General features: G+C 45.9%; 1 protein-coding gene across 1 annotated transcript in view; it reads left to right on the forward strand.

Moving 5' to 3' along the window:
• CENPL (centromere protein L) overlaps window positions 1-21,868 on the forward strand; it is a 106,554-nt gene that overhangs the window by 20,082 nt on the left and 64,604 nt on the right. The window contains exon 2 of the mRNA XM_078641821.1: window positions 2,644-2,820. Coding sequence (XP_078497947.1) covers window positions 2,644-2,820 — 177 coding nt within the window. The remainder of the gene's footprint in view (window positions 1-2,643; window positions 2,821-21,868) is intronic.

The raw sequence follows: 21,868 nt of genomic DNA on the forward strand, positions 1-21,868 counted from the left end.
CTCCCCGTGCCTAAAACTGAAAGTGTCCTCATGTAACGTAACTGGAAAAATATGTAAAGCGCTCTACCTGATTCGGTTCGGGTCTAGTTTGCGCTATATAAAACTCTGCAAAAAAAAAAAGACTATATGCCCTTGGAGCCATGGATGGCCATTGTCTGTCTGCTTGATAAGGCCAGTGTGCCATGTGAGGGAGAGTAGAGTGTTGGAGGGGCTAAGCTCCAGTGGGGGAGGGGTGTCCCGGCGAGAGGATCCATCTTGCGACGTGACCGTTGCTGCACTGATCAGGTCATGTACAGGGAAAAGTATGCAAACTCCCTATGTCATAGGAGAGCCTCTGTGAGGTGAACTGTGATCATTGCTGCACTGAACCGATTGTAGCCTATGTGCAGTGTCAAGTCTGCTTCTCCCGTATGCCAGGTGGGGCCACCATTAAGATTGGTACTGTCGATCAGGCCAGAGCTGATGCGCAGAGGAAGAATGGCAACCGTGTATTCTGGGAGGCTAGCAGGACAAAGTAAGACGCGTGGTCTGGTCAAGATCGACGAAGGAGGATGGTAGCCATCGTGGTGACCCGTGCGGGCCCAAGCTGTGACTGAGGATGATCAAGAGTATCGTCGTACCCCTTGTTTCTTCTCCGCAAACCCCCTCCCAGCCCCAATTACCCGTGGGGAGTAACTTACCAAGCATTAGAGGACCATTGAACTCCCTGGCCGCTGCAGGACTGCATGTGAGGAACTAGAGTAAACCCAACAGCAGTTCTCCCAGGTTGCTTGTGAAACACTTACCAGAGGCAACTGCTGCAGTTTCAGCGCCTGTGAAAGGGGCATGCTCAGAGACTCCGGTTGCTCCAACCCTGCTGCTGCAGGGAAGATTGATTTTCGGGCCCTGGGGGAACTCGTTTGCCAGATGTCACTTCAGCGCTGGAGCACTTCTGACTTTAAATATGGAGTCTGAGTGGGTCTGCTGAAAATCTGACTCCTAGTGGGGCTTAATCTGAATGTCTCCTAAAGTGAATGGATAATCGCCACTACCGCTAGCTAGAGTGAAATGGGACTCAGTGACAGGCCTATTAAACACAGGAGCTCTGTCCACCCGGCATTGGGCATGTTGTTTGTGAATGTCATCTTTTACTTTGTGGTCATATATAAATACTCCTTTTTCCATAAAAACAAGTATTTGATTGGCCAATTATTTATTGCTGCTGCTACTCGTATTTTGGGTTGTGAGCCTGTATGCATTCCCCTGCGTCTACCTACGCCCCCAAGAAACCTTGGACTGCTCTACTAGGGCTACCACCAAGAGTCAAGTGCTGGCGGGGTACTTGGCCCAGTTGCTCAGGATCCTTAGTAGGTCGACCTGGAACATCAGGAGTAAAGGCCTTCACTCCCATGGTTGGGCCCAGTAACTCCTGCTTGCCCCATAGCCCTCTGAACAGAGTTCTGACAGAGAACATATGTAATTGTATTTGTACGCTGAAATGCAGATAAACAGGTTTTTGCAAATAGTAACCATTCAAAAAGGGAAATTTAAGGAATCCTTGTAATAGTGAATATGAAAGGCCAGCATAAGCTCTAATGGAGAAGTATGGAGGGATGAAATAAGAAGCGATCAAGTGTAGGAAGCTGTACGTTGTGCTATAATTGAAGCCATGTGTGTCCTTAGTGTTTAGGAAGGGTTGGCTTAAGCTTGTCCATCTGTGAAAAGTAGCAACTCTCCTAAGACCACCAATGCTGCTCGGCGCATAACACCTTTGATTCACCTTACGATTATCTATCAAAATAACGAGGCAGGCGCTGGACCTGGAAGGCAAGAAACAGGTTTATTACTCTAGAGGAGAACACATCAACTCAGACACCGGGATGTCTTCGGGAGGTGCTCTACCTGCATCTCCGTGGCTTGGTCTTTTATACACATTGCATCAGTGTATTAGATTGGTTAAACATCCTTGGAATCCCCGCCCCAGGCAGGTTCCCACACAAACCCAGCAGCAATCGTCCCCCACCCAGATCTAACAGATGACCGTTATCACGCAGCTGGACATTCCGACCGGATCTAAAAACACGTGGGATCGGTCAGATCTAAGGGTTCGTGCCATTGATTAAATCAGGTCCCTTTGTCAGCGAAACAAGTCCTGCCGTGTGTTGGTAATAAACCATGTCCGCAAGGGTCGGTTAGTACCTGGGACCGGATTGAGTAGCCAGGTGCGGTGAGGGAGTTTATCAAAAGGGCTTGCCCGTGCATGGAGGATGAAAGGACGAACGGGTTTGGGGCGGGAAGTGACTCGGGGGCTTTGTCATGTTGACTAGATTTTACAGCCCCAGTACATTTGTTCAGGCTTAGTCAGAGCGCTGGGTGATGATAGCGAGGTCAGGGTGACACATAGGTGACCAAAAGAATACGAAATGGCCTTGATGTTTAAAATGGCTGCAGCTTACGCGCACGCAGAGGCTCTCGCTAAGCAAGATGGCGCAGGCAATGTTCATGTTTGTCGTTTTACTTTCCACACATCCCAGTGTATTAAGATAAACCATATCGCTAGATGTCTGTTGATGTATGCAAGGTGTTCTCTGTTAACTTTTTTTTTTTTTTTTTTAAATCGTCCACTTTAACTTACATTGTGGTTACTTTCTTTTTTGTCCACAGGTTATGCAAACTCCTGAAGTTGGGGATTCCACTGCTGCAGGCACAACCACCGCCCGTCGCGAAGTCCACTTTGCAAACACTGGCTTTCCCCATCGAGGCTTCACCTCTGCTCGTAGAAACACTCCCTTCCATAAGGGTCCCTCAAAAAGGAGAATCCCACAACACAGCCAGCTGGAGGTGAGACTCTTGTAAAATGTATACATACTTAGAGGAGAAATTCATCCTGTTCTGAAAACCTTATTAGTTCAGCAGTTCTAAAATGACAAATCTCAGCCTATCGTATTCAAGTCCTCCTTTAAAGTGATCTGTGAGGGTTTGTTTTCATTCTTCTGAAGCCTCTTGGGATCCGAGATGTTGGATCTTTAGGGTTGCCTTTAGAATTACTAACATCGTTTGAATGCCAAATCAATTGGGAGGCAGAGTATTCTCAAAGGGCCTGGCATACCGTTGGGATGAGTATATTCTTTGCTTGGTTTATAGACCTGTTCCTCTGCCTTGAGTGCCAGAGTGTATGTGTATTGTCTAGCTTGATGTTTAGCCCAATTTCACGCTAATCTAGCTGCAACTCATAGCCTGAGACTTGTCCTTGACTGGGGTCCTGTGTCCTGGATGGTACACCAGACATGCACTCTTAAAAGGCAGAGGACTACTGTCCCTGTCCTGACAGTGAGGGCAGCTTACCTTGTTTTGAGATTGTGTGACTTTATCTATGTTGCTGAGAATGTCCCCTGAGGCTTCTCTAGTGCAATATTTTGTCAGTCTGAGTACTGAAGCCAGTGGGATCTTTCTTCGCGAGCCCCATGTGAAGGATGATGACCGATTCTCCCAGCCTTTGGAAGACTGTTGCCTGCATTCTTGCGGCTGGAGAGTGCAGATTCAGACACTGAAATGAGCAGTATAGAGGCAGGGCTCTTATTAAGCATTCCATAACGAGTTTTGTAAGGAAGGGGCTGCTTAGTAGGTCTTCCTGAGCACTGCCATTTGTGTAATGATGTATGAGGTATTGCTCTACTCAAAGGCTGTGTATAAAGAGCAGCCTGAGAAGATCACTTGAACAAATGACTGCCACAAACTGGTTTGTAAGGTGAGAAAGTGGGTCCATATTCACTTTCTAGAAATGTATATAGATAGGACCCAAAGCACCCCACTTGATTCAGTTTCAAAGCCCTTAATGACCAAGGTAGGGAGTGATCCGCAGAGTATTCAAAGGACTGCCTGACCCTGCAGGAGAGTCCTGGAAGAGATACCCAGTGTCCCTGGATGAAGGGGCACTCAGAAGAAGGTGGCTGCAGAAGGTGTTGCTCCTGATGTTGGCTCTCAGACAGCGGGTTCCCCATTATCTCATAATGTTCCTGGTGGGAACCTCAAAGTCCAAATAAACTCAAGGCCCAGATCTGTGCTGCATTTGCCCTGATTATCGTGTCCGTTTGGTTGGGGCCCATACCTGCTTCAGCCCAAGTGGGCTGCATCAATCTTACAGGCTCTGTAGCTGGGCACACAACTGGGCAGAATGGCCAGGGCCAGTACTGCCAATTAGTACTGAACTGAACCCAGGTGGCCACATGAGAAGAGATTGGTTATCCTCTGCCTCCTCGGCGGCTTCAGAGGGTTGATTCCAACTACTGCAAGCGTCTCACTGCTGGGGGGTCAAGTAAGCTCCGTATCCGTGCTAGTCGCGAAAGGCTCAGCAAGTAACGTCCTGCCCTGTACACCAACAGAAGTGGTATGTGATTTGTAGAAACTGATTGTGATTTTTTTACTTGACTTCAGAACCTGAATTCAAGACTGATCCATGCTGCTTTCTTATTGGTTGGGTGTTAAATTCTGAGATAGTTCCCCCACTTCATCTCTGAGAGGCCTATGACTGCTTGCTCTTGCTACCTCCTGAGTCCAGTGTGGAAATGGTTGTGACACAGGACACCAGTTGCAAATGACTTAGCACCAGGGTGGGGGGGTCCAGTATCCACTCTATGCCCTTTGGCACCCATAAGATATGACAGACTGCTGGCATTTTGATTAGTTAAGCTGGCATTGTCATGGTTCAGGAAATATGTTGTTTTTTGTCCCTTATTCTTCACTGATTCCTCCAGACCATACTCGCCCTTGGATTGAGATTTCAAGGTATAAAGTACTGCAGTGTGATTGGTATAGAAGTGTAACGCAGGCCCCAGCAGCACAGGAGGAGGAGGTCCAACTCTTCAGGGGCCCGTCATTTCACGTCAAGGCACTGGGAGGGTATACAAACTCTTTTCGTGGTAACGTCAGACAGTATCCCAACTAAGAAAAGTTGGCATTTCTCTATTGCAGACCATATACATTTCCTGGGGCTTTTATCCCTTGTATGATTATTTATCCCAAAAGAGTACCTTGCAAAGCAACTGACCTCTCCATTTTGGAAAAAAAAGAGACCGGAATTCTTTGCGTTTTTTGACCAAAGAATTTGCACTGTATGTCTTCAGCACTGAGCAGCAAGAGGCTGTGCAGAAGTAACCGAATCATGGACCGTACAGAGACCATCTGTAATTTATACCATTGCCGCTCTAGTGTTTGTGGAATTCCAGACAGAATTTGCTGAACAAGAATCAAATAAAATTGGGGACAATAGAAACAAAGGAATGCAGTTGTAGAAACGTAATCACCTGTACAATTTGAAGGCAAACCGTATTTTATTTTCTGAGAAAATTTAACATATACGTGGGAGTAAAGTTGATGTGATAGAATGTGGTGGGAGTGCATGTTTGCATTCCCTCTCACACCAGCCTGTTATAAGCGGTTATCTGCATCAGTATTCCATCAAAAGTTAATCACAAATAAACGGTGCTTCCCACTATTGCAGTAAAGAGACAGCACTTTGGAAAATGATAGTGTGTATGTTTTGCCAGGTCCCTTTTCAAACTGGTCCTACTGTTTTAAAATATCAATAGGCCAATCAGTGGTAAAACATTATGTACAGATGTACCAGGGGTGAGAAAGTTGGCTAAAAGTGATTTGGATCACAAATCAAAAGGTGGCGATTATGAAAAAGATATCTTGGAGTTGGATTGGGAATGCATTCTGCCCATGGCTTGCTATTGCCTTTGTGGTTTCTTACTTGCATTTTCTAGCTTTTGATTTGCGGGCTTGGTTTATTTAGTCTGTGCAGCTTGAGTTCATACCTCCCCATGCTAAAGACGTTTTTACAGTTCTCTTCCACTAATTCTTTTTGTGTAATAAACAGACCTTTAAATCCTTTTCTTATCTCGTCACATTTGCTGGGCTTTCAAAGACCGAGTTCAAATGTCAAGCTGTGTTTTTCGTGAGAGCCTACTTTTTAGGGCTCGGGCCTAAGCCACCACGAAGTGGTGGCGGAGCTTCCGAGCTCTTATGTGTTAAAAAAAAAAAAGAATGCAGAAAGGGGTCCGGCTGGCACATTCCTTAGTTTTTTATGGCATCTGCCTAGTGATTCGTCTTCGCTGTGCTGTGTATTTAGTAGCGTTGACGTGATAGGCTAGAAGTAATTTACGCGTGCCCGATGTGGCATATTTTCGGCGGTTTCGCGCACGGCAGACTTATTAGTCTTAATTAGCAGCTGTCAGAGTGCCCGTGTAATGCAATCCAGATGGTGCGAGCGCGTTCACCATTGCATAGCATGTATCATGCGCGCGTTTAACATTTACCTTTCGCGCACGGCAGTCCATTCATTTTAATTAGGAGCTGTCAGAGTGCCGCGTTCACGGCGGAGATAATGGAAAGAATTTTCCTGTAGCTTCAAGGGCAGTCACAGTTGTTGTTTTTTTTTTTTTTTTTTTTTTTTTTTTTTTTTTTTTTTTTTTTTTTTTAAGATACCTCGCATACAAGCACCCTTGCCTCGCCAATCCGCGTGTCTTTTAAAATAAAACAATATGGTAGAGTTTAACAGAGATTTTCGCAATAAACAAAAACAGCTATGTAGATTGCGGCGTGTTTTATTTGCCATCACCTTGAGTTGATTTTTATGTACGTTTTTCACACACACACAGTAGTGAGGATGACAATGCATATCTACAGGCTAGCGATGACAGTGCATCTAGGCTAGCAATGACAGTGCATAATTACAGGCCAGTGATGACACTTCATATCTTCAGGCTAGTGAAGCCAATGCATATCTACAGGCTAGCGATGACAGTGCATATCTACAGGCTAGCGATGACAATGCATATCTACAGGCTAGCGATGACAATGCATATCTACAGGCTAGCGATGACAATGCATATCTACAGGCTAGCGATGACAATGCATATCTACAGGCTAGCGATGACAATGCATATCTACAGGCTAGCGATGACAATGCATATCTACAGGCTAACGATGACAGTGCATATCTACAGGCTAGTGAAGCCAATGCATATCTACAGGCTAGCGATGACAGAGCATATCTACAGGCTAGCAATGACAGTGCATATCTACAGGCTAGCGGTGACAGAGCATATCTACAGGCTAGCGATGACAGTGCATATCTACAGGCTAGCGATGACAGTGCATATCTACAGGCTAGCGATGACAGTGCGTATCTACAGGCTAGCGTTGACCGTGCATATCTACAGGCTAGCGTTGACCGTGCATATCTACAGGCTAGCGTTGACCGTGCATATCTACAGGCTAGCGTTGACCGTGCATATCTACAGGCTAGCGTTGACCGTGCATATCTACAGGCTAGCGATGACAGTGCATATCTACAGGCTAGCGATGACAGCATATCTACAGGCTAGCGATGACAGCATATCTACAGGCTAGTGATGACAGCATATCTACAGGCTAGTGATGACAGCATATCTACAGGCTAGTTATGACAGCATATCTACAGGCTAGTGATGACAGTGCATATCTACAGGCTAGCGATGACAGTGCATATCTACATGCTAGCGATGACAGTGCATATCTACAGGCTAGCGATGACAGTGCATATCTACAGGCTAGCGATGACAGTGCATATCTACAGGCTAGCGATGACAGTGCATATCTACAGGCTAGCGATGCCAATGCATATCTACAGGCTAGCGATGCCAGAGCATATCTACAGGCTAGCGATGCCAGAGCATATCTACAGGCTAGCGATGACAGTGCATATCTACAGGCTAGCGATGACAGTGCATATCTACAGGCTAGCGATGACAGTGCATATCTACAGGCTAGCGATGACAGTGCATATCTACAGGCTAGCGATGACAGTGCATATCTACAGGCTAGTGAAGCCAATGCATATCTACAGGCTAGCGATGACAGTGCATATCTACAGGCTAGTGAAGCCAATGCATATGTACAGGCTAGCGATGACAGTGCATATCTACAGGCTAGTGAAGCCAATGCATATCTACAGGCTTGTGAAGCCAATGCATATCTACAGGCTAGTGATGACAGTGCATATCTACAGGCTAGCGATGACAGTGCATATCTACAGGCTAGTGAAGCCAATGCATATCTACAGGCTAGCGATGACAGTGCATATCTACAGGCTAGTGAAGCCAATGCATATCTACAGGCTAGCGATGACAGTGCATATCTACAGGCTAGCGATGACAGTGCATATCTACAGGCTAGTGAAGCCAATGCATATCTACAGGCTTGTGAAGCCAATGCATATCTACAGGCTAGTGATGACAGTGCATATCTACAGGCTAGCGATGACAGTGCATGTCTACAGGCTAGCGATGACAGTGCATATCTACAGGCTAGCGATGACAGTGCATATCTACAGGCTAGCGTTGACCGTGCATATCTACAGGCTAGCGATGACAGTGCATATCTACAGGCTAGCGAAGCCAATGCATATCTACAGGCTAGCGATGACAGTGCATATCTACAGGCTAGCGATGACAGTGCATATCTACAGGCTAGCGATGACAGAGCATATCTACAGGCTAGCGATGACAGCATATCTACAGGCTAGCGATGACAGCATATCTACAGGCTAGTGATGACAGCATATCTACAGGCTAGTGATGACAGCATATCTACAGGCTAGTTATGACAGCATATCTACAGGCTAGTGATGACGGCGCATATCTACAGGCTAGCGATGACGGTGCATATCTACAGGCTAGCGATGACGGTGCATATCTACAGGCTAGTGAAGCCAATGCATATCTAAAGGCTAGCGATGACAGTGCATATCTACAGGCTAGCGATGACAATGCATATCTACAGGCTAGCGATGACAGTGCATATCTACAGGCTAGCGATGACAGTGCATATCTACAGGCTAGCGATGACAGTGCATATCTACAGGCTAGCGATGACAGTGCATATCTACAGGCTAGCGATGACAGTGCATATCTACAGGCTAGCAATGACAGTGCATATGTACAGGCTAGCAATGACAGTGCATATGTACAGGCTAGCGATGACAGTGCATATCTACAGGCTAGTGAAGCCAATGCATATCTACAGGCTAGCGATGACAGTGCATATCTACAGGCTAGTGAAGCCAATGCATATCTACAGGCTAGCGATGACAGTGCATATCTACAGGCTAGTGAAGCCAATGCATATCTACAGGCTAGCGAAGCCAATGCATATCTACAGGCTAGCGAAGCCAATGCATATCTACAGGCTAGCGATGACAGTGCATATCTACAGGCTAGCGATGACAGTGCATATCTACAGGCTAGCGATGACAGTGCATATCTACAGGCTAGCGATGACAGTGCATATCTACAGGCTAGCGATGACAGTGCATATCTACAGGCTAGCGATGACAGTGCATATCTACAGGCTAGCGATGACAGTGCATATCTACAGGCTAGCGATGACAGCATATCTACAGGCTAGCGATGACAGCATATCTACAGGCTAGTGATGACAGCATATCTACAGGCTAGTGATGACAGCATATCTACAGGCTAGTGATGACGGCGCATATCTACAGGCTAGCGATGACGGCGCATATCTACAGGCTAGCGATGACGGTGCATATCTACAGGCTAGTGAAGCCAATGCATATCTAAAGGCTAGCGATGACAGTGCATACCTAAAGGCTAGCGATGACAGTGCATATCTACAGGCTAGCGATGACAGTGCATATCTACAGGCTAGCGATGACCGTGCATATCTACAGGCTAGCGATGACAATGCATATCTACAGGCTAGCGATGACAATGCATATCTACAGGCTAGCGATGACAATGCATATCTACAGGCTAGCGATGACAATGCATATCTACAGGCTAGCGATGACAATGCATATCTACAGGCTAGCGATGACAGTGCATATCTACAGGCTAGCGATGACAGTGCATATCTACAGGCTAGCGATGACAGAGCATATCTACAGGCTAGCGATGACAGCATATCTACAGGCTAGCGATGACAGCATATCTACAGGCTAGTGATGACAGCATATCTACAGGCTAGTGATGACAGCATATCTACAGGCTAGTGATGACAGCATATCTACAGGCTAGTTATGACAGCATATCTACAGGCTAGCGATGACGGCATATCTACAGGCTAGTGAAGCCAATGCATATCTTCAGGCTAGCGATGACAGTGCATATCTACAGGCTAGCGATGACCGTGCATATCTACAGGCTAGCGATGACAGTGCATATCTACAGGCTAGCGATGACAGTGCATATCTACAGGCTAGTGAAGCCAATGCATATCTACAGGCTTGTGAAGCCAATGCATATCTACAGGCTAGTGATGACAGTGCATATCTACAGGCTAGCGATGACAGTGCATATCTACAGGCTAGCGATGACAGTGCATATCTACAGGCTAGCGATGACAGTGCATATCTACAGGCTAGCGATGACAGTGCATATCTACAGGCTAGCGATGACTGCATATTTACAGGCTAGCGATGACTGCATATCTACAGGCTAGCGATGACTGCATATCTACAGGCTAGCGATGACAGTGCATATCTACAGGCTAGCGATGACCGTGCATATCTACAGGCTAGCGATGACCGTGCATATCTACAGGCTAGCGATGACAATGCATATCTACAGGCTAGCGATGACAGTGCATATCTACAGGCTAGCGATGACAGTGCATATCTACAGGCTAGCGATGACAGTGCATATCTACAGGCTAGCGATGACAGTGCATATCTACAGGCTAGTGAAGCCAATGCATATCTACAGGCTAGCGATGACAGTGCATATCTACAGGCTAGTGAAGCCAATGCATATGTACAGGCTAGCGATGACAGTGCATATCTACAGGCTAGTGAAGCCAATGCATATCTACAGGCTAGCGATGACAGTGCATATCTACAGGCTAGCGATGACAGTGCATATCTACAGGCTAGTGAAGCCAATGCATATCTACAGGCTTGTGAAGCCAATGCATATCTACAGGCTAGTGATGACAGTGCATATCTACAGGCTAGCGATGACAGTGCATGTCTACAGGCTAGCGATGACAGTGCATATCTACAGGCTAGCAATGACAGAGCATATGTACAGGCTAGTGAAGCCAATGCATATCTACAGGCTAGCGATGACAGTGCATATCTACAGGCTTGTGAAGCCAATGCATATCTACAGGCTAGCGATGACAGTGCATATCTACAGGCTAGTGAAGCCAATGCATATCTACAGGCTAGCGATGACAGTGCATATCTACAGGCTAGCGATGACAGTGCATATCTACAGGCTTGTGAAGCCAATGCATATCTACAGGCTAGTGATGACAGTGCATATCTACAGGATAGCGATGACAGCGCATATCTACAGGATAGCGATGACAGTGCATCTAGGCTAGCAATGACAGTGCATAATTACAGGCCAGTGATGACACTTCATATCTTCAGGCTAGTGAAGCCAATGCATATCTACAGGCTAGCGATGACAGTGCATATCTACAGGCTAGCGATGACAGTGCATATCTACAGGCTAGCGATGACAATGCATATCTACAGGCTAGCGATGACAATGCATATCTACAGGCTAGCGATGACAATGCATATCTACAGGCTAGCGATGACAATGCATATCTACAGGCTAGCGATGACAATGCATATCTACAGGCTAGCGATGACAATGCATATCTACAGGCTAACGATGACAGTGCATATCTACAGGCTAGTGAAGCCAATGCATATCTACAGGCTAGTGATGACAGTGCATATCTACAGGCTAGCGATGACAGAGCATATCTACAGGCTAGCAATGACAGTGCATATCTACAGGCTAGCGGTGACAGAGCATATCTACAGGCTAGCGATGACAGTGCATATCTACAGGCTAGCGATGACAGTGCATATCTACAGGCTAGCGATGACAGTGCATATCTACAGGCTAGCGATGACAGTGCATATCTACAGGCTAGCGATGACAGTGCATATCTACAGGCTAGTGAAGCCAATGCATATCTACAGGCTAGCGATGACAGTGCATATCTACAGGCTAGCGATGACAGCATATCTACAGGCTAGTGATGACAGCATATCTACAGGCTAGTGATGACAGCATATCTACAGGCTAGTTATGACAGCATATCTACAGGCTAGTGATGACGGCGCATATCTACAGGCTAGCGATGACGGCGCATATCTACAGGCTAGCGATGACGGTGCATATCTACAGGCTAGTGAAGCCAATGCATATCTAAAGGCTAGCGATGACAGTGCATATCTACAGGCTAGTGAAGCCAATGCATATCTACAGGCTAGTGAAGCCAATGCATATCTACAGGCTAGCGATGACAGTGCATATCTACAGGCTAGCGATGACAGTGCATATCTACAGGCTAGCGATGACAGTGCATATCTACAGGCTAGCGATGACAGTGCATATCTACAGGCTAGCGATGACTGCATATCTACAGGCTAGCGATGACTGCATATCTACATGCTAGCGATGACAGTGCATATCTACAGGCTAGCGATGACAGTGCATATCTACAGGCTAGCGATGACAGTGCATATCTACAGGCTAGCGATGACAGTGCATATCTACAGGCTAGCGATGACAGTGCATATCTACAGGCTAGCGATGACAGTGCATATCTACAGGCTAGCGATGACCGTGCATATCTACAGGCTAGCGATGACCGCATATCTACAGGCTAGCGATGACCGCATATCTACAGGCTAGCGATGACAATGCATATCTACAGGCTAGCGATGACAATGCATATCTACAGGCTAGCGATGACAGTGCATATCTACAGGCTAGCGATGCCAATGCATATCTACAGGCTAGCAATGACAGAGCATATCTACAGGCTAGCGATGACAGTGCATATCTACAGGCTAGCGATGACAGTGCATATCTACAGGCTAGCGATGACAGTGCATATCTACAGGCTAGCGATGACAGTGCATATCTACAGGCTAGCGATGACAGTGCATATCTACAGGCTAGTGAAGCCAATGCATATCTACAGGCTAGCGATGACAGTGCATATCTACAGGCTAGTGAAGCCAATGCATATGTACAGGCTAGTGAAGCCAATGCATATCTACAGGCTAGCGATGACAGTGCATATCTACAGGCTAGCGATGACAGTGCATATCTACAGGCTAGTGAAGCCAATGCATATCTACAGGCTAGTGATGACAGTGCATATCTACAGGCTAGCGATGACAGTGCATGTCTACAGGCTAGCGATGACAGTGCATATCTACAGGCTAGCAATGACAGAGCATATGTACAGGCTAGTGAAGCCAATGCATATCTACAGGCTAGCGATGACAGTGCATATCTACAGGCTTGTGAAGCCAATGCATATCTACAGGCTAGCGATGACAGTGCATATCTACAGGCTAGTGAAGCCAATGCATATCTACAGGCTAGCGATGACAGTGCATATCTACAGGCTAGCGATGACAGTGCATATCTACAGGCTTGTGAAGCCAATGCATATCTACAGGCTAGTGATGACAGTGCATATCTACAGGATAGCGATGACAGCGCATATCTACAGGATAGCGATGACAGTGCATCTAGGCTAGCAATGACAGTGCATAATTACAGGCCAGTGATGACACTTCATATCTTCAGGCTAGTGAAGCCAATGCATATCTACAGGCTAGCGATGACAGTGCATATCTACAGGCTAGCGATGACAGTGCATATCTACAGGCTAGCGATGACAATGCATATCTACAGGCTAGCGATGACAATGCATATCTACAGGCTAGCGATGACAATGCATATCTACAGGCTAGCGATGACAATGCATATCTACAGGCTAGCGATGACAATGCATATCTACAGGCTAGCGATGACAATGCATATCTACAGGCTAGCGATGACAATGCATATCTACAGGCTAGCGATGACAATGCATATCTACAGGCTAACGATGACAGTGCATATCTACAGGCTAGTGAAGCCAATGCATATCTACAGGCTAGTGATGACAGTGCATATCTACAGGCTAGCGATGACAGAGCATATCTACAGGCTAGCAATGACAGTGCATATCTACAGGCTAGCGGTGACAGAGCATATCTACAGGCTAGCGATGACAGTGCATATCTACAGGCTAGCGATGACAGTGCATATCTACAGGCTAGCGATGACAGTGCATATCTACAGGCTAGCGATGACAGTGCATATCTACAGGCTAGCGATGACAGTGCATATCTACAGGCTAGCGTTGACCGTGCATATCTACAGGCTAGCGAAGCCAATGCATATCTACAGGCTAGCGATGACAGTGCATATCTACAGGCTAGCGATGACAGTGCATATCTACAGGCTAGCGATGACAGTGCATATCTACAGGCTAGCGATGACAGTGCATATCTACAGGCTAGCGATGACAGTGCATATCTACAGGCTAGCGATGACAGCATATCTACAGGCTAGCGATGACAGCATATCTACAGGCTAGTGATGACAGCATATCTACAGGCTAGTGATGACAGCATATCTACAGGCTAGTTATGACAGCATATCTACAGGCTAGTGATGACGGCGCATATCTACAGGCTAGCGATGACGGTGCATATCTACAGGCTAGCGATGACGGTGCATATCTACAGGCTAGTGAAGCCAATGCATATCTAAAGGCTAGCGATGACAGTGCATATCTACAGGCTAGTGAAGCCAATGCATATCTACAGGCTAGTGAAGCCAATGCATATCTACAGGCTAGCGATGACAGTGCATATCTACAGGCTAGCGATGACAGTGCATATCTACAGGCTAGCGATGACTGCATATCTACAGGCTAGCGATGACTGCATATCTACATGCTAGCGATGACAGTGCATATCTACAGGCTAGCGATGACAGTGCATATCTACAGGCTAGCGATGACAGTGCATATCTACAGGCTAGCGATGACAGTGCATATCTACAGGCTAGCGATGACCGTGCATATCTACAGGCTAGCGATGACCGCATATCTACAGGCTAGCGATGACAATGCATATCTACAGGCTAGCGATGACAATGCATATCTACAGGCTAGCGATGACAATGCATATCTACAGGCTAGCGATGACAATGCATATCTACAGGCTAGCGATGACAATGCATATCTACAGGCTAGCGATGACAGTGCATATCTACAGGCTAGCGATGCCAATGCATATCTACAGGCTAGCGATGCCAATGCATATCTACAGGCTAGCAATGACAGAGCATATCTACAGGCTAGCAATGACAGTGCATATCTACAGGCTAGCGATGACAGTGCATATCTACAGGCTAGCGATGACAGTGCATATCTACAGGCTAGCGATGACAGTGCATATCTACAGGCTAGCGATGACAGTGCATATCTACAGGCTAGCGATGACAGTGCATATCTACAGGCTAGCGATGACAGTGCATATCTACAGGCTAGTGAAGCCAATGCATATCTACAGGCTAGCGATGACAGTGCATATCTACAGGCTAGTGAAGCCAATGCATATGTACAGGCTAGTGAAGCCAATGCATATCTACAGGCTAGCGATGACAGTGCATATCTACAGGCTAGCGATGACAGTGCATATCTACAGGCTAGTGAAGCCAATGCATATCTACAGGCTAGTGATGACAGTGCATATCTACAGGCTAGCGATGACAGTGCATGTCTACAGGCTAGCGATGACAGTGCATGTCTACAGGCTAGCGATGACAGTGCATGTCTACAGGCTAGCGATGACAGTGCATATCTACAGGCTAGCGATGACAGTGCATATCTACAGGCTAGCGTTGACCGTGCATATCTACAGGCTAGCGATGACAGTGCATATCTACAGGCTAGCGAAGCCAATGCATATCTACAGGCTAGCGAAGCCAATGCATATCTACAGGCTAGCGATGACAGTGCATATCTACAGGCTAGCGATGACAGTGCATATCTACAGGCTAGCGATGACAGAGCATATCTACAGGCTAGCGATGACAGCATATCTACAGGCTAGTGATGACAGCATATCTACAGGCTAGTGATGACAGCATATCTACAGGCTAGTGATGACAGCATATCTACAGGCTAGTGATGACAGCATATCTACAGGCTAGTGATGACAGCATATCTACAGGCTAGTGATGATGGCGCATATCTACAGGCTAGCGATGACGGCGCATATCTACAGGCTAGCGATGACGGTGCATATCTACAGGCTAGTGAAGCCAATGCATATCTAAAGGCTAGCGATGACAGTGCATACCTAAAGGCTAGCGATGACAGTGCATACCTACAGGCTAGCGATGACAGTGCATATCTACAGGCTAGCGATGACAGTGCATATCTACAGGCTAGCGATGACCGTGCATATCTACAGGCTAGCGATGACAATGCATATCTACAGGCTAGCGATGACAATGCATATCTACAGGCTAGCGATGACAGTGCATATCTACAGGCTAGCGATGACAGTGCATATCTACAGGCTAGCGATGACAGTGCATATCTACAGGCTAGCAATGACAGTGCATATGTACAGGCTAGCGATGACAGTGCATATCTACAGGCTAGTGAAGCCAATGCATATCTACAGGCTAGCGATGACAGTGCATATCTACAGGCTAGCGATGACAGTGCATATCTATGGGCTTGTGAAGCCAATGCATATCTACAGGCTAGCGATGACAGCGCATATGTACAGGCTAGCGATGACAGTGCATATCTACAGGCTAGTGAAGCCAATGCATATCTACAGGCTAGCGATGACAGTGCATATCTACAGGCTAGCGATGACAGTGCATATCTACAGGCTAGTGAAGCCAATGCATATCTACAGGCTAGTGAAGCCAATGCATATCTACAGGCTAGTGAAGCCAATGCATATCTACAGGCTAGCAATGACAGTGCATGTCTACAGGCTAGCGATGACAGTGCATATCTACAGGCTAGCGATGACTGTGCATATCTACAGGCTAGTGATGACTGTGCATATCTACAGGCTAGTGATGACTGTGCATATCTACAGGCTAGCGATGACTGTGCATATCTACAGGCTAGCGATGACAGTGCATATCTACAGGCTAGCGATGACAGTGCATATCTACAGGCTAGCGATGACAGTGCATATCTACAGGCTAGCGAAGCCAATGCATATCTACAGGCTAGCGAAGCCAATGCATATCTACAGGCTAGCGAAGCCAATGCATATCTACAGGCTAGCGAAGCCAATGCATATCTACAGGCTAGCGAAGCCAATGCATATCTACAGGCTAGCGAAGCCAGTGCATATCTACAGGCTAGCGATGACCGTGCATATCTACAGGCTAGCGATGACCGTGCATATCTACAGGCTAGCGATGACAGAGCATATCTACAGGCTAGCGATGACAGCATATCTACAGGCTAGCGATGACAGCATATCTACAGGCTAGTGATGACAGCATATCTACAGGCTAGTGATGACAGCATATCTACAGGCTAGTGATGACAGCATATCTACAGGCTAGTGATGACGGTGCATATCTACAGGCTAGCGATGACGGCATATCTACAGGCTAGTGAAGCCAATGCATATCTTCAGGCTAGCGATGACAGTGCATATCTACAGGCTAGCGATGACCGTGCATATCTACAGGCTAGCGATGACAATGCATATCTACAGGCTAGCGATGACAATGCATATCTACAGGCTAGCGATGACAGTGCATATCTACAGGCTAGCGATGACAGTGCATATCTACAGGCTAGCGATGACAGTGCATATCTACAGGCTAGCGATGACAGTGCATATCTACAGGTCAGCGATGACAGCATATCTACAGGCTAGCGATGACTGCATATCTACAGGCTAGCGATGACTGCATATCTACAGGCTAGCGATGACAGTGCCTATCTACAGGCTAGCGATGACAGTGCCTATCTACAGGCTAGCGATGACAGTGCCTATCTACAGGCTAGCGATGACCGTGCATATCTACAGGCTAGCGATGACAGTGCATATCTACAGGCTAGCAATGACAGAGCATATGTACAGGCTAGTGAAGCCAATGCATATCTACAGGCTAGCGATGACAGTGCATATCTACAGGCTTGTGAAGCCAATGCATATCTACAGGCTAGCGATGACAGTGCATATCTACAGGCTAGTGAAGCCAATGCATATCTACAGGCTAGCGATGACAGTGCATATCTACAGGCTAGCGATGACAGTGCATATCTACAGGCTTGTGAAGCCAATGCATATCTACAGGCTAGTGATGACAGTGCATATCTACAGGATAGCGATGACAGTGCATATCTACAGGCTAGTGAAGCCAATGCAAATCTACAGGCTAGCGATGACAGCGCATATCTACAGGATAGCGTTGACAGCGCATATCTACAGGCTAGCTATGATAATGCATATATACAGGCTAGCGATGACAGCGCATATCTACAGGCTAGTGAAGCCAATGCATATCTACAGGCTAGTGAAGCCAATGCATATCTACAGGCTAGCGATGACGGAGCATATCTACAGGCTAGCGATGACGGAGCATATCTACAGGCTAGCGATGACGGAGCATATCTACAGGCTAGCGATGACTGTGCATATCTACAGGCTAGCGATGACGGAGCATATCTACAGGCTAGTGATGACTGTGCATATATACAGGCTAGTGATGACTGTGCATATCTACAGGCTAGTGAAGCCAATGCATATCTACAGGCTAGTGAAGCCAATGCATATCTACAGGCTAGTGAAGCCAGTGCATATCTACAGGCTAGTGAAGCCAATGCATATCTACAGGCTAGTGAAGCCAGTGCATATCTACAGGCTAGTGATGACTGTGCATATCTACAGGCTAGTGATGACTGTGCATATCTACAGGCTAGTGATGACTGTGCATATCTACAGGCTAGCGATGACTGTGCATATCTACAGGCTAGCGATGACTGTGCATATCTACAGGCTAGCGATGACTGTGCATATCTACAGGCTAGCGATGACAGAGCATATCTACAGGCTAGCGATGACGGTGCATATCTACAGGCTAGTGAAGCCAATGCATATCTACAGGCTAGCGATGACAGTGCATATCTACAGGCTAGCGATGACAGTGCATACACTCACAAGGAGACCACAGGCAGCTGAGGTGCAATCTTCTCCCACTCACAAGAACGACATCACAGGCAGCAGCAGTGCAAGCTTCTTACACTCACAAGGAGACCACAGGCAGCAGAGGTGCAAGCTTCTCACACTCACAAGGAGATGACTGGCAGTACACACCACATGAACACACTCCATAACACATAGCAACAATACATTGGCATTTACAATGCCATTAGCTCAAACAAATCCGAGCCCGATTGCATTTCTAATGCTTGTTTATTTTGCTTTCGGCTGACTTCAAAGTGAGCATTTATAGGAAAGAGGAATGCCGCGTACTTTCTCCATGGAGCCTGCTTGTGCCCATATTTATTTCTTAAAATTTTATTTTAGACCTCTCAATCTCAAAAGGTATTTTCTTCTTCATCTGCACAAAACATTTGCCCTTTTTTTTTTTTTTGCACTTTTCCTCTTCTTTAAGTCTATTTAATTTGTGAAACTGCCTTTTTAGGAACCAAGTACAAAGCTGCAAGCGTTAGCCTAACGTTGTGATCTTCGGCAATTTACACTGTTTATGGCCCATTCACTGTGCACAGGATAAGATTTTTTCACGGGAAAGACAGCCACATTGTAGCACAATTTAACAATGCTTGGTTTTCTTTGGATGTGTCAAGTCATAAGTAAAGCATATGTGGCAACTCGTTTTGGTGAGTTGGATATTGTTAAATGGCACTGTGTATGAAAGCTTTTGTGTTTTTATGTTTGGCTACACAACAATTATGTATTCCATCTACACTGTGCGTTTTTCCGACCAAATACATTACTGAATATAAGCTATTTACTCCATTTGTCGTTGCAGGCACAAGGGTCAAGATTTGAATGGTACAGTGGCACAGGGGCCAAACGGTCTAGGAAACACAATGAATACCGATTATTGGTATATTTTACTACTAAACAAACAGTCAGAAGTGCAATTACCTTGCAGGCACTAGGGTCATGATTTGAACGGTACAGCAGGTGCAGTTCCACAGAGTCCAAAAGCTCTAGGCAACCCACTGAATACATATTGCGTCTATATTTTACTACTAAACAATCAGTCAGGAGTGTTTTTTTTTGGTTCTTTTGTAAGCATTGCTCCAAGGTAAAGACGGCCTAAAGCATCCGTGTAATAAAAGCTGTAACCTGTTGGAATTTGCTGTCTACCTACAACTTATGTTCCATTCAGCGTATATGGTCCTAAAATGCTTCTGAATCTGTACATACCAACACCTTGGCAAGGGCATTCTCCATTCTATAACATCAACACTTCACCGGTTGCAAGATCTATTGGCTTTGTCAATGTGTGTTTTAAAAAATAAAATAAAATGTTTAGCCTTAATATTCAGTAGCGCTAACTTCAGCTCTGCATAACTGGGGGTGAAAAGCTCTGTAATGTGGTCAGCGCTGGCTGTGTCATACAGCTTTTTTACATTACTTTTAGGCGTTTGCAACATAGCAAAAAACATTAGCAAAGCCATTAAATCTCATGTAGGCTAGACATATTGGCTATGCCAATGCGTTGTTCCTTAATCATCCTAAGAATTATTTGTTTTCAGTTTAATAGGCCTTTTCATAATCATAAAATGCAAAGGCAGCAGTTGCATCCAGCCAACCAGCACTTTATAGAAATCTTTTGTGCAGCAATTTATTCAGAGGTTCTTGGTGTTGAAAGCCACTAGGCTGCATGCACTTCAGTCCATGGAGATAGCACTGATACACTCCAGTATAACCTTCTACCCTGTTGTCTTTGTTGGTTCTTGACTGCCAAGTGTAGCCTTCAACTAGTCCTATGAATTACTAGTGTGTACTTTTTGAGTTTGTGCTGCTGCTGCGCATACTGTCTTTTCTGTCTTCTTTGTGATCATCGGCTTCACCAGTGTCTACCTTAACTCCCTTGTTTTCACTTGTGTCCTTTTTAGGTCGACCTCTGCCAATGCGCTTGCACATTGCAGATGTCGATCTATTGTAGCTGAAACAGTCTTTGAACCAAGCGCGGATTCGGATTACATGCAGTTCATGTGCACGCGCTTCAGACCCGCCACAGCAATGCTGAGAGCTTCCCACTTCAAAGGAATGCTCTCCCCCCACCCCCATGCCTCTTCTCTCACCCTTTCGCTATCTCCCCCGCCCTCCCACCTTCAGCCTCTTCCTATGCTGGACCTGCCTTCCGCTATCTCCCCCGCCCTCCCACCTTCAGCCTCTTCCTCTGCTGGACCTGCCTTCCGCTATCTCCCCGCCCTCCCACCTTCAGCCTCTTCCTCTGCTGGACCTGCCTTCCCTCCCACTCGCTCGCACATCAAAGCTGAACTTTAAAAAAAAAATGCACAGAATATATTCAGATTTAAAAAAGACACCAATCATTCACCAAAAAGCACATATACTTTTAAAATCTACCAAGGCAGTTAGATCCTTAGAGAAGTAACATCTGTTCACTAAAAAAAGTAGCCCTCATTTCAAGTAATCAGTTAGCTGTAATGAAATTAGCCACGGCATTAGTTGTCTTGCATTAATTGACTATAATGAAGATCTTTGAATATTCCTAGTTAGCCACATACCGACATCCTATCCCAAAGTTACATGTTCTCGAATTTGAATCTGCATTACTCCTGATTGAACAACAGTGGTTGTTAAAAGTGATTGAAGTCGCTGTTTTATGATGTAATTTTATGTAAACGTTAATAAAAAAAATTACAACACAAAAAAACAACCAAGTTACGAAAATAACTTTTAAACCATCCTTTTAAATGTATTTTAAGCTTAGTTTATTTGGCACGATAT

Source organism: Lissotriton helveticus, chromosome 1_1 (genome assembly GCF_964261635.1).
Source record: "Lissotriton helveticus chromosome 1_1, aLisHel1.1, whole genome shotgun sequence".
Lineage (NCBI taxonomy): Eukaryota > Metazoa > Chordata > Amphibia > Caudata > Salamandridae > Lissotriton > Lissotriton helveticus.